This window comes from Sapajus apella, unplaced genomic scaffold (genome assembly GCF_009761245.1).
Source record: "Sapajus apella isolate SASKATOON/1434 unplaced genomic scaffold, GSC_monkey_1.0 scaffold4, whole genome shotgun sequence".
NCBI classification, from domain to species: Eukaryota; Metazoa; Chordata; class Mammalia; order Primates; family Cebidae; genus Sapajus; species Sapajus apella.
Window position 1 is genome coordinate 35,228,532 of NW_022436944.1, and position 14,549 is coordinate 35,243,080.

Genomic DNA, 14,549 nt, shown 5'->3' on the forward strand with positions numbered 1-14,549 from the left:
GCCTCAGTGACCTAATGAGGGTGGACCCCTCTTCTGTACATGACCCTCTACTACTGTGCATGGCACGGTCCAACACTGCAAACGACCCACCTCTCTGCCCAAGTGACATAATGGGGTGGCCTCCTCGCTTGTGACTCACGTGATTATGTATGCCCTATTACTAAGCCTATAGATGATGACCTCACTTACGACCCTGCCCCCTGCTTGTACCTAATAAATACAGATGCTTCTGGGCACTTGGGCTATCACTGATCTCCGCTCACAGGCTGCGTGGCCTCCCAAATGGCCATCTGGATTTGGCCCCCCAAATCCAGATGCTCTTCACCAGTTCTTCAGTGTCCTATCTCTTTACTTCTCGGATCCCGCACCTCAGCACAGCATAAGGGACACACCACGACCCTGTGGGGCCCCAACAGCCCTACACTGTTGTTGTTATTTTGGGTTTTCTGGCATGATCTCAGCTCACTGCAACCTCCACCTCCCAGGTTCAAGTGATTGATTCTCCTGCCTCAGCCTCCCAAGCAACTAGGATTACAGGCACCCGCCACCACGCCTGGCTAATTTTTGTATTTTTAGTAGAGACAGGGTTTCACCATGTTGGCCAGGCTGGTCTCAAACTCCTGAGCTCAGGCAACCCGCCTACCTCGGCCTCCCAAAGTGCTGGGATTACAGGCGTGAGTCACAGCACTCAGCTGATTTTTTTCTTTTTTCAGTTTCCTTTTCCACTATTTTAAATTGTCAGCATTATCTTTTACAATTTGCTATGCTATGTATTTCACCTTTGCATCATTTCCAACACTGGAGGCATAAATTATGTAGAGACTTAAGGGGCTCTAATTTGTTTTATACATGTTTTCCAAACTTGACTTCACAAAAGTGCATTATCACAATGTTGACTTTGTAAGCATTGTGCATGTATGTAAAAACACTGAAACTGTTCAACAAATGAAGAGATGTCATTTTCATACATCTGTATTTGTGAAAGATAAAATTTCCTGAGATCTCACCTCTGGAAGACTGCATATGTGGTGGTGATCCATTATGGTTTTTTAATCAATCTTGTCAAAAAACTGAGGTTATCATGGTACTGCAGATGACCCACAGTTATAGAGGGGTGCACACAATTAGCAACCATAGTGACAGGTGTTTATGCACTTCCTTATGACCTATTTCTTCATAAATACAGTTCATATGCTCATACTAGTCCATATGTTATATCTGTCATGTAATATACCTGGGTGTTTGTGCTTGCAAATGCTTGTAAAACTATGTATGCTATTTAGTATTGCTTATTTTGTATCAAGCAGCCAATGAAGCACTGTCATGTTTTTATGATTCTAAAATAAATTCCTTCTTAAAAATGTAAATTATTTCATTTTAAAATTATTTTTTCCATTAGATTTTTAGGATTTTGATCTTTGGGGACTGTGATTTTTCAGGATTTTAAGACTTTATGGATTTCAATCTTTCAGGATTTCAACATTCAGGATTACACCTTTCAGGACTATGATTGGCTCTCTCTGAAAACAGCATTCATAAGTGATTAGAACTTCAGAAAGAAAAATTATTGATAGGCAAAACAGTGTATTTCTATTAGTAACCACATCCAAAATCTAACCACTTGCTAGAGGATGAGGGAAGTGGGGCTGGCAGTCTAGGGACTTAATGCTACTGTATGAAGTGTAGTTTATAGAATTATAAACAGAAACTTTTTCCAGAGGACAATTCAGCAATATGCGTTAAGGGCCTTACAAATGTGCTGAACATTGGTCCAATCATTTCACGTGTAGGAATTTAGTGTATAAAAATAATGAGAGATGTATATGGGTAAAGGCAGTGGTAAAAATCATCATCACCATCATCATCATCATCATCATCATCACAGATGAGTACACATCTTAGGTTCAATAATATTAAAAGAAACAGCAAACAGATGAACTCTAGAGCATACAGACCTGGATTCTAGTCCCAATGCCAACACCACCACTTACCAGCTCTGAGACATCAGCCAGGTGTCCCAAGTAATCTGGGCCTCAATTCACTCATCTATAAAAATGGACTGCCCAAGTTTCTTAAAACACTAAATATGCCCTTATCATATGATCTGATCCAGCAATTGTGCTCCTTGGTATTTACCCAAATGAGATGAAAACTTATGTCTAGACAAAAACCTGTATATGAATGTTCAGAGCAGCTAAGGCACGAAAAGACATGCTAGAACCGCAAATGCATATAGCCAGTCTGAGAAGGCTACATATGATATTCTTCCAACTATACACAGTCTGGAAAAGGCAAAATTATAGAGACAGTAAAAAGATCAGTGGTTGTCAAGGATTCGAGGGGAGTTGGGAAGAGATGGAAACGTCGAACACAGGGATTTTTAAGGGCAATGAAACTACTCTGTATGAAATTTTAATGGTGGATATATGTTTGTCAAACCCCTTAGAAAAGTACAACACAAAAAGTAAAACTTAATGTAAACCATGAAATAAGAATGTATCAATATTAGCTTATTAACTGCAATAAATGTACTACACTAATGCAGTCTATTAATATGAAGGGAAACTGTGCAGGAGTACAGGGTAGAGATAGGGTAGGAATGCAGAATTCTGTATTATCTGCTCAATTATTCTATAAATCTAATACTGCTAAAAAATAAAATTTATTAATTATTAGAATTTTTAAAGCAGTGCTGCCTATCTTTTATAAGGTAGCTACAAGAAGTAAATTAGATCATGTGGGCAATATTAGCATTGGCAGATAGTAAATGGTTGCACTGTCATCCTTAAAAGAACATTTACAGTAGTAAAAAAAAAAAAAAAAAAAGCAGAAACTCAAATTTCAACAGGAAAATGGTTATGGAAATATAAATATATGCTGTGCATTTATACATGCATACAGGTGGTATACTTAAAATACTGTACAGCAATTCAAAACACATTTTTTAATAATAATTAATGATTTCAGAAGTGCCAAAGTTATGTAAAATGAATGTTCAGAATTATAACACTATAAGTAGCAACGAAGTTTTCTTATACACATAAGTCCTAATGGTAAATCTTGGATACTCTGTGGATGTATAACCTGAGTGTGGATTAGATTACAGACAACTTCTACTGTAGCTTTTCTATATTATATTTACTTTCCTATATTATTTTTCTATGTTGAACATATACTACTAATGGATAAATTTTCTAATCAAAAAAGTATAGACATGCCTTAAGATGCAGAAATAATTTAAGAAAATTCCATATTCTGCATACATAACTTGAAGTTGTAAGTGTAAAATAAATGAGGTGAAGAAGGAGGTAGCACATTTTTAGTAACAATGGATGGCTACAAAATAGCTAATAAAATAAATTCCAGATGAGTGCTTGTTTTGAAGGACATACAAATAGATGTGCCTATATTAAGTTAACTAACAATGAAACCAAGAAATCTGAACTGTCAGCAACTTGGAAGACTGCTGCCCACCTCTTATGAGGTACTTCCTATGGGACCTGTGTCCCCACAAATCAGGCTTCATCGATAGCCCCTTACAAAGCAGCCCAAGACAGTAAGTTAATCTCATATCAGGGAACCTGGCTCTAAAGAAGCTACTCAGCTGTGGGGCAGGTGACACCTCTCTTCCTACAAATAATTTGTTAGAAAAGCATTATAATCAAAAGTAAAAAAGTATTTCAATGGAAAAAGGTTATCTTTTCAACAAATGTTGCTGGAATAATTGAACATCTATATGCAAAGAAATAAACCTTAACCCATTACAACATATACAAAAATACACTCAAACGGATCACAGACCCAAGTGTAAAACCTAAAACTATAAGACAACAAGGTTTGGAGGCCAAGGCGGGTGAATCACCTGAGGTCGGGAGTTCAACACCAGCCTGACCAACATGGTGAAACCCGGTCTTAAAAAAAAAAAAAAAAAAAAAAGAAAGAAAACAAGGAAGAAAATCTTTGTGAACCTGGGTTAGGCAGGGAGTTTTTAGGTATCAAAAGCATAGTCCATAAAAGAAATTGAAAAACTAGACCTAATCAAAATTTAAAACTTCCCCTCTTAGAAATGTAACATTAAGAGAATAAAAAGACATGCTACCAACTGGAAAGAAACATTTTCAAAGAAAACATCTAATAAAGGACTTGTATCCACATTATATAAAGAACTGTCAAAATTCAATAATCAGAAAACATAATTTAAAAAAAATAGGCAGGGCAGACACTTCACTAAAGAAGCTATATGGATGGCAAATAAGTATATGAAAAGATATTCAACATCACTAGTTGTGAGGAAATGCACATTAAAATCACAGTAAGATATCATTGAAGACTTATTGGAATGGGGGGATGAGGGCGATGACAATCCCTTGTGCTAGGAAGGATGCAAGAATATTAGAAATTTCAGGCACTGCTCATGGAGATGCAGAATAATAAAGCCATCTTGTAAAACAACTTGCCAGTTTCTTATGAAATTAAATATACATTAAGTATATGACTCAGCAATTACTCACAGGTATTTATTTACCCAAGAGAAATGAAAATTTATTTTCATGCAAAAACCTGTGCACAAATGTAGACAGTAGCTTAATTCATAATAATCAAAAACTGGAAACAATCCAAATGTCCTTAAACTGGTGAATAGGTAAGGTACACCCATATAGTAGAATATTACTTTAAAAAACAACAAACTACTAATACACATAACCAACATGGATAAATCTCAAATGCATCTCAAATGCTAAGTGAAAGAAGCAGATTCAAAAGCCTCATTCATATGGTACAAATCTCAAATGCTAAGTGAAAGAAGAAGATTCAAAAGCCTCATTCATATGGTATAATTCAATTTTTAGTGCATTCTAGAAAAGGTAAAGTGACAGAGACAAAAAACGAATTAGTGGCTGCCAAGTCCTGCAGGTAACCACAAAAAGACATAAGATAATTTGGGGGGATGATGGAACTGTTCTGTATCTTGACTGTGGTGGCAGTTACAAGACTGCATGCATCTGTCAGTGCTCAGAACTATACAGTAAAATGGGTGAATTTTGCTATATGTAAATTGTACTTCAAAAAAAATTACACACTCATGTTAAAATTAAAACAGAACAAAAGCAGTAAGAAGTATAATGACCTCTCTCCATCCTCTAATTTATAAATATAAGCACTGTTAATTTCCACAGTACCTAAAGTTAATAATTTTGTGCTGATATTAATAAACATCACAGCATAAATAAGATTATTTTAATGACAAGACTTCATTTCAGGATTTGAACCAACAAATCTGGTGGTGATGCTCACAATTAAACAGGTTCATTAAGATAATAGTAGAAACGGTAACACTTGGAATGAGCCCTTTCAGTCTAAAAGGCTTTAGTTTAGGCCTACCTTTGGTACTATTTGTGAAAGCTGCTGGACATCCATTGCATCTATTTCTTCTCCTGAGACTGACTGGGAAGTTTTGGAATACAATCCCAGACGACTGGCTAAAGTGAATGAGAGAGAAAAGGTAATAAACCAATTGCTTTGCTTGATAGGCTAGTCAACATAATTCTCATTTAGTATGATTTGTTATCTATTCTCTTCTTTTAACTACTAGTAATACAACCCTACCTGAATCAGTATTAAGCGTGGGGTTTTACACTTGATTTTTATTTTTGTTTAAATTTAAGAATAAAGAATTTTCAATGCTGGCCACGGTGGCTCAGGCTTGTAATCCCAGCACTTTGGGACTGGAGGATCGCTTGAGCCCAGGAGTTCAAGACCAACCTGGAAAATATAGCAAGATCCTCTCTCTCAACAACAACAACAACAACAAAATTCATTATTTAAGCCAGCATACCTAAGAATTGAAACTAGGCCAATCAGGTTCTGCTCAGCAGCTCAAACGTAACGAAGATCAGAGTGCATTTTAAGAATGCAGACAAAATGGTGGTGGATCTTTGGTAATCATGTAGTTATACATAAATGAAAATAAACATTGAAAAGTTATTTTTCCAGTAATATCATGTGTCTAGTGACCTATTCTTAGACAATATGAAGTTTCAAACTCCTGGCCTAGCCTCTCTCCAAATAAAATAAGAATTAATGGAGTTTAGCCAGCTATTATATTTATCAGCATGAATTATGGTTTAGAGGCTCTGGAAAATTAACTTTCATTCTCTTTTTCTCTCTTACTTTACTTCTTAAGGTACTCTTAAATAGCATTCAAATATCTGGGCATGGTGGCTCACACCTGTAATCCCAGCATACTGAGGGGATGAGGTGGGCGGATCACGAGGTCAGGAGTTCAAGCCCAGCCTGGTCAAATAGTGAAACCCGTTTCTACTAAAAATACAAAAATTAGCCAGGCACAGTGGCGTGTGCCTGTAGTCCCAGCTACTCGAGAGGCTGAGGCAGGATAATCGCTTGAACCCGGGAGGTATAGGTTGCCATGAGCCAAGATCGTGCCAATGCACTCCAGCTTGGGCAACAGAGTGAGACTTCAACTCAAAAAAATAAATAAATAAAATTAAAAAGTATTCAAACATAGGTCTATATGATGAAAAACAAATATATATCACAAGCTATTTTCTTCTAAATTATGCACAAGATTGCTTTGAAATTATACTTAAGTTGAAAGGAAAAACTAAGTTTCATGTTTCCCTTCGCAATATGACCTAATGCTTTTATGTCATCACAGTGATCATGAAGTTAAAATAATTACCCTTCTGTGAATAAAGCATATGTGATTTCATAATGATTTAGTTATGTCTGTCAATGTTACTACTTTTTAAACTATAATCAATTTTGCCAACAGCTTTATATAGACCAAGAGCAAAAACATGAGTTGATTTCAATTATATAATCTCAATTTTACATAAACATATTAACATCTAATAGTTCACAAAATTATGCACTGAAGTATTTTAGAAAAACTATCGAAAACAAAAGGAAGCAGTTTAGTTATACCGATTGCAACTGCAGTCTCCTGTGAATCTCCAGTAATCATTTTTATTGATACTCCTGAGGCAATGAGTGTTGTAACAGCTTCTTTTACACCAGTTCTAGGTGGATCAATGATTCCCACCAAGCCAAGAAATGTCAGCTGTCCCAGTTCAGGACCAGAAGCCAAAGCAAGAACTTAAGAAATAATAACAACAACAAAAAAAAGTGAGTCATAAAAACATTAGAATTTAGTTGACAGAAATTGGAGACAGTAACACTTCCTAAATAAATACTTAAGACTATAAGGTCATTTGTAGTTATTCTACAATCTTTAAAAATCAAAATGACTACAGACCAAAACATTATAGTTTAATGGTTCTGGATATGGGGTCCCTTTAAGCTGTTTTAATTAAAAAGAGTAAAACTAAAGAACTGAAGGGCAGGATAGGTGAGAGACGGAAAATGAACAGTATATTCACATAGTAACCACATGCAGCTACTTTCAACAGGATCTACTGCCTCTTTAGAAAACAGATTTAGAGAAACTGAGTTTGTCAAGCTTTAAAGTCAATTTTAAACAGACAAACACCTTCGAAGGTGACTTCTAATGCATCTTCATCTTTCCATTTCTAAGATCTCAAGAAAAATTCAACACTCTGAATAGAAGGCTATATTAATTAATTATACACAGCCTGTAACAATTTTGTACCCAAAACTCCTGGAAGGTAAATTTAATTTGGAAAGCAGTTGTAAAACCATTAATACCAACAATAGTTTGGATTCTTTTACTCTTTCCATAACATGAACAGACATTTCTTATTTGTAACTTTGGTTCTCTAAAAGTATGTAAATAATACCATCATATTATCATTTCTATGTATCATCCTTGGGCAAGATACAGTACAAGGTACTTTCCATTTCCCAAATATCATTTAACTTGCTCTCAGAAGTATGGAACTCCAGTAAGTACTTTTATTAACCAAAGGGATGTACCTGCATCTCAGATATTATTAGTCTGAACAACTTACAACATACACATATAAACTAAACATAAATTAGCTAAGGGGAAACTGAAAAGCCCCAGGGAGACCAAAGAAAGTATCTATTCTTGTTCAAGTAGAAGGTATGAAAGATTAGACATACTTGAAAAAATCAAGGTTAAAGGCAAATAATTTTATTTTTCCAATGTAAGACTCATATACCTAATGATTTATGTAGATGTGGGTCCCAAAGGCTTTCACCCTTGAGAATGAGCCACTTCACAGTTCGGTGTTGGGATACAGAAGGTAAAAGAAGGGGACAGTGACAAAAATGTAGGTCAGCAAATCCTAAGACAGAAAGATCAGCTCTGTGTACTCCTAATGGAGGGGTGGCACTCGCTTAGAGGTTAGTATCCTGTATTTATTTGCTTCTTTAGCACCAATGGAAATCTGCTGCTACTCTCTGAGTCGAGGATAGGTAAACTTTTTTCATGTGGAGAGCCCCTGACATAAAACAAAATATACTCTAATATCAAAATTAAGAGCCACAAATATTTTAAGAAATTTAAGTTTTATAGAATGTAACATAAGTACATATCAACTGAAGTTTAAAATCTTTCTGTTCTTCATATGGTAATCTCACGGGGAGGAGGAAAGTGGAGCACAAGTAGAAAAAGAAGACAAGACATGAAGCAAGAGACAAATGAGCAGAATGTTTCCCAAAACCCTGTGCAACAGAAACTTTCCCCTCTATCAACTCTAGTCTACTTCATGTTACAATACAAAACACACATACACAAACCTCCACAATCTTTTGTATGAAGAGTCAATACAATGAGGTATGAAAACTTTGTTCCAGAAATTAAGAAAAAGAGAGAGCATATACCAGAGACCTCTTCAAGTCCTCTAAATCCACACCAACTTTAAAACCTCTTGCTATGTGTTGCTAAGAGTAGCAAAACTCTGCCCCTCTCTCACTTCCCTACCTTTTTTTCTCCAGTTTTAATGCTTTATTAACAGCTGGATAAAAAGCCAACAAACTGGAAGTGATGACATCCCAGGAGTTCAAAAGAGGAGGGAAATGGGTTTACATTTTGTCCACCAACAGTCTTTTTAAAAAAATAAATAGGCTGGGCACTGTGGCTCACCCCTGTAATCCCAACACTTGGGGAGGCTGAGGTGGGTGGATCAGAGGTCAGGGGTTCAAGACCAGCCTGGCCAGCATAGTGAAACCCCATCTCTACTAAAAATACAAAAAATTAGCTGGGCATGGGGGCACACACCTGTAACCCCAGCTACTCGGGAGGCTGAGGCAGGAGAATTGTTTGAATCTGGGAGGCAGAGGTTGCAGTGAGCTGAAATCATGCCACTTCACTCCAGCCTGGGTGACAGAGCAAGACTCAGTCTCATAAACAAATAAATAAGTACATCTTAGCAAAAGTAAATTTAAAAAGGGTCAAAGCCCCAGATGTCAGCAATCAAGAAGGAGGTAAATCAGGGGAATAACAGGCCCAGGAATGGCTCAGTGGAGCTGCCATTGCCCCTTCATACACAGGCTTTAGTAATCAAAACCCTATTTTGTGGCTGCAAGGCCTCCCTGCAGTGCCTCTTAAGTCTCCAATGATTGTAATTTGCTCTAATGATTCTAATCCTGGGCCAAGCCTTAACTGTCATTCTCTTTCCCTTGTTGAAGTGGAAAATTGAGGAGCATTAAGGGGAGCAAAAGTGTTACCCTGAGCCAGAGTATCTGAGCTTCCAGCAGCTGGGCCACCAAAAAGTTTGGTCTGCCGATTGTTCAGAAGGGTTGGGGGTACAAAGTACAAGAGTACCCCCTGTGCTCAATTCTCCAGAATGTCAGTTAGGATATTTACATTTGGCTTGATAAAAACATATCAAAACCCTGTGGTTTCAGAGATCCTGCTATTCTTAGGTCTGGCCAAGCAAAACCAGAAAATAGGTTCCTGCCCCAGAATTGTGGCTAGGAGAAAGAGCCTTGGCTTCAGGGATCCAGAAAGCTTGAGGACTGAGGATCCAGAGTACTTTCCAGATTCAGGCCTTTGGGATAAAACCCCAGAAACTCTAGAACCTGCCATCAAAGCCTCTTACATTAAAAGAGGAAAGGGGGAAGGAAAAGTTGTTTTCCTTTAAATTCTTTTCCATCCAAAATATCCATTTCCAAAATAACTTTTCAGCCAGAAGTCTCTGCCTCCCATTTCCTTGGAGACAGGAGATGAAGTGTTAAGATGGTCACAATACAGCCCTTATCGCAGATGAGATGCACCAAGCTCAGGGGTATGACAAGTGATCTTGGTTCAGCAGCCTGGGGGCTGGCACAGAAGGTTCAGAGGCAAGGGCATAAAGCAATAGTAGCAGGCTGGGGGCAGTGTTCTCTGCTGGTACGAGTACCTTTCCAAACTTAGTTTATTTTAAGAACACAAGTCCTATAAATCTATCCAAATGTTTAAAACTCAAAAAAAAAAAAAAAAAAAAAAAAAAAAAACCTCTGCTTAAGTGAACCACAAATGAAAACATTTTTCACCTAACTTGTTTTTCTTCCTCCCAGAAATTGTAGTGCTTACACTTCTATTTCATTAAAATGATAAAATTAGAGAAGACAACTCTTCCAATTGCCCTGAGAGACAACATAACCACATATATTCCACAGAGGCCAGATGACTATCCAGAAGGTAAGAATCAGGTTAGGACACCAACCATCAACCCCCATGTCTTACACACGACATCCCTAGGAAAGGTGGCCTGATGTGTGTGTGTTCAGCAGACCCTCTCCCCATCACTGCTCAGTCAGCAGCATATACGTAAGCAGTACCTGGGGATTTGTTTACCTCCCTGGTGAATAGTAACCTATCAAGTTAGCAACACCTTAAAGGATTTATTAGTGGCTTCAGACTCAATTTTTAGAAAAGTATTTTAGTAATAATAAATAAGACAAAGTGATGAAAAGAGAGTAACATCATTTTACCTTGATCCATTTCTTTTCTCACAAGATAAACTTGTTCAAAATAAAATTTCTATCGGCTAATCAGAGACCTCTGGAGATCTAAAAGAACGAATGATTCACATTTTGCTATATTTTCAAGTATCTTTTAGTGGCCAATTAGCCAACTAAAATGTAACACCTCAATACTAGCAAGGGTTCTACAAAGCCTGGAAGAGAGCTGGACAACTCAGATGTGAAGCATGAATTCATCTGCAATTAAAAGAAGACGCTACCTTTCCACCCCAGGGGACTATGCAGAAACAGCCTTACCTCTGAGTCCCGCTGAGCCCATGCGTGCCTTCTCTTGTTGGTACACATCTCTCTGCTGCTGAGTAAGTGTCAAGGTCTGCCCTTTGCTTTGGTATGTAGTACAGTACTTAATTACCTGTTCGTAAGCACCTTTCATAAAACAAATCTCTGGTCTGTCCTAAGAAGAAAATGTACCAAATACAAGTTTAATTTCAACTTGTACATATCTCCCACTGGAGTCCAAAATTAAATGGCATTCATTTCTCACAATTTCCAGAGAAGTTACTCAAGCCTAAAGCTTTGGCACTTGAACTCTGAAGATTAAATAGTCCTATATGGGAGCTTTCTGTATCTTCTACAGAAAAAATCTATCCCCACCATCCCACACATTAAAGGCAATGAATGCTATACTAAGCCTCTAAATTAGGCACTCTGAAATGTGGAAGGAGGCTCGCTGCAACATAACAGGAAATGAAAGAGAGATAACAGCTCTAGTTCAAGTTCTCTATTAGCTAATAAATACATCTATATCTCTCTATCTACTTAGAATCCCATTTAATTTTCCCAATCACCTTGTAATTATGGGTGTAAAAAGTCTGTAATCAGACTTTTATTTTTTATCATGGTAAATAATATTCAAAAGCTTATAATTAAATACTGGAGTTTCCTATCCAGCCCTTCTCACCACTAGTCCTACTCCATGGAAGCAAAATAGCTGTTATCTCTGATATTTACCCTCATGTTTTTAACATGTTAATATTGCTACTCCTTCAGTTATCAATTTTATACATTGTCTACTGTGACAGATACTAATTTTGCCATTCTAACTATTCCCCCCTACCCATCTTTATGATATAAAGCAAAATCTGCCATTATTTTGTTTACATCAAGACTCCTTGTTGCCAAGCCAAGTGTGGTAATGACTGGTAATATCCCAGTTCTCCTTGCAGGTAGGAATGTATTTCCCTATTGCCTTTCTCACTCCGAAAGTCAGGCATGACTTGCTTTGGCCAACAAACATGAGTACTTGTGTCAATTCCAAATGGAAATGTAGGTGCCAGTGTACTATTTCCTATTTTTCTACCCTTGCTGTGACACTGTGTGCTCACATTAATATGGAGCTTCCATCTGCCTGAGTTCCCAAGTAACTACAATGAACAGTATTTGGGGAGAGGGAGGCAGGAAGAGAGCATGATGTTTTCATGGCTTATCCTGATTGATACCTCAAATAGGGTACTTCTTTTCCTGCTCAAGTTTTGTCTTTTATAAAGTTGATAACCACCTTTTAAAAATTTTTGCTTTGTTTTCTTTATACCTATTATTCATTCTTACTAAACTCTTCAATGTAATATAAAACCCTCCTGATGGTATTTTTTCACATGAACAAAGAAGCAGATAAGATATTACCTCTATATTATTACTGGAGACTGCTCTCCTTCGCTCTTCTTTACATTTCTAATTGGCTGATTTCTAGGCCTGCTACACCACCAGTATCTAGGAACATCCCTCTACCTCTATCCTCACCAAATTTTAAGTCTTCCTTTTGTTTTTTTATCCACCAATATCTTTCTAAGAGAGGGTGGGTGGTGTTGGGACACATTTCTCTTCTACCCTCACGTTTGTAAGTTTAGCCAGGGATAAATTTCCTCTCATTTTGAAGGCTTTGCTCTATTATCTTCCAGCCTCCAGTGTCAATGTTTTCATTGAAAAGTATAAAGAAATTATAGTAGTGCCCCCTTATCCAGGGTTTCATTTCCTGCAGATTCTGTTACCTAGCAGCAGTCCAAAAATATTAAATAGAAAATTCCAAAATGAAATAATTCATAAGTTTCCAATTATCCAGCATTCTAAGTATGGTAATGAAATGCCACTCTGTCTAGCCCAGGACATCATCTCTTTGTCCAGAATATCCACACTATATATGCTTCATGCCCATTAATTACTTGGTAGCCATCTATGTTACCAGTTCAGAAAAATATAACATATATGAGGGTCAACACTATTCATGGTTTCAGGCTTCCACTAGGAGTCTTGGGAGTGTATTCTGCTGCGCTAAGTGTTAGACTACCACACTTTAGTTCCTAAGCCCTTTTTATGATCTCCCCTTTGCTTAAAACTCTCTAGAAGCTCTTCAAATTCTCTTTCTCCAAGTGTCCTCAACTTTCTTATTTATGGGTCTTGTGTTTATCCCCCACTCTACTCGCTTTAACACACATATTGTGCTGAGCAGCTGGTGGACCACATTATTCTAGATGCCAGTCTTTTCATTCTGGAATATTTTCCAGCATTCATTGATAAAAGCTTCTCATTTTCTGTTCTTTCTTCCTATTACCTATTCCTATTACCTTCCTATTACCACTATGTGGTAATTACTGGATCTTCTGTATTTATTTTGTATTTTCTTATCTTTTATACTGTACACCTCTTTGACTTTCTGTTCTACTTTGATACATTTCTTGACTTTATTTGATAAACATTCCAAGTATTTTGTTTTTTTAATGGTTTTTGGAAATTTTCTTCAGCATCTGCCATTACCTTTCTCCGAGACCCCTTTCTCTGTTGGTTTAATCTTTGGCTTTCATACTAAAGATTTTCTCCAAGTATCTAGTAATCCTTCCCTGTTCATTTGTATTTAAGAATGAAGCAATCAAAATTCTAGAAGCTCCATAGGCACTGGTAGAGCTAAGCATCAACTGGAAAGCCTTGCTGTAGGATGATGAGATGAAGTCCAGGAGTAGGTAAGTGACTCCAATGAACAAAGAGCTTAGTTCAGAGGTGCCCCTTATGACAGGTGTCCCCAACTCCAAGGCAGTGGACCAGTACAGTCTGTGGCATGTTAGGAACCCAGCCACACAGCAGAAGTGAGCTGCAGGCAAGCGAGCACTACTGCCTGGGCTCCATCTATCCTGTCAGGTCAGCCAGGGCATTAGATTCTCATAGCTATGAGTGTGAACCCTATTGGGACCTTCACATGACATGTAAGGGATCTAGTTTGTGTGCTCCTTATAAGAATCTAATGCCTGAGGATCTGAGGTGGACCACTGTCATCCCAAAACCATCCCCTGCCTGTGGAAACGTTCCAGGAAACCAGTCCCTGGTGCCAAAAAGGCTGGGGACCGCTGCCTTATGAGACCAGGCAGCTTTTCTAAAACTCTTGAATCTTATTTAGGGAATGAAGGTAGGTAGATGCCAGCCTTGATGCATTCTAAGTGTTAAGGACTAGGGTTTTATCCTTCAGGACAATGACATCTTCTTAATCACTGTTTGCAGTCTTAAGCCTTAATCCTGTCCTCTACTCTTATCCCCAGATTTCTGGTGTTCCACAGGGGTAAAGGAAGACTAACCATCTGACCTAAAGCAGCAGCAAAGGTACTTGGGAGAGTTCTGTTGATTCCTTATTC

General features: G+C 37.6%; 1 protein-coding gene and 1 long non-coding RNA gene across 12 annotated transcripts in view; both read right to left on the minus strand.

Moving 5' to 3' along the window:
• ATP2C1 (ATPase secretory pathway Ca2+ transporting 1) overlaps positions 1-14,549 on the minus strand; it is a 165,313-nt gene that overhangs the window by 33,166 nt on the left and 117,598 nt on the right. For all 11 annotated transcript variants that reach the window (XM_032266721.1, XM_032266728.1, XM_032266743.1 and 8 more), the window contains 3 exons: positions 11,170-11,326; positions 6,946-7,116; positions 5,383-5,480 (listed from right to left, as the gene is read on the minus strand). In XM_032266721.1, the coding sequence (XP_032122612.1) occupies positions 5,383-5,480; positions 6,946-7,116; positions 11,170-11,326 (426 nt within the window). The remainder of the gene's footprint in view (positions 1-5,382; positions 5,481-6,945; positions 7,117-11,169; positions 11,327-14,549) is intronic.
• LOC116542158 lies at positions 854-5,376 on the minus strand. Its single transcript, XR_004265095.1, has 2 exons — positions 4,561-5,376; positions 854-2,171 (listed from the first exon to the last, which is right to left on the minus strand). It is a non-coding gene; the product is annotated as an uncharacterized LOC116542158 (long non-coding RNA).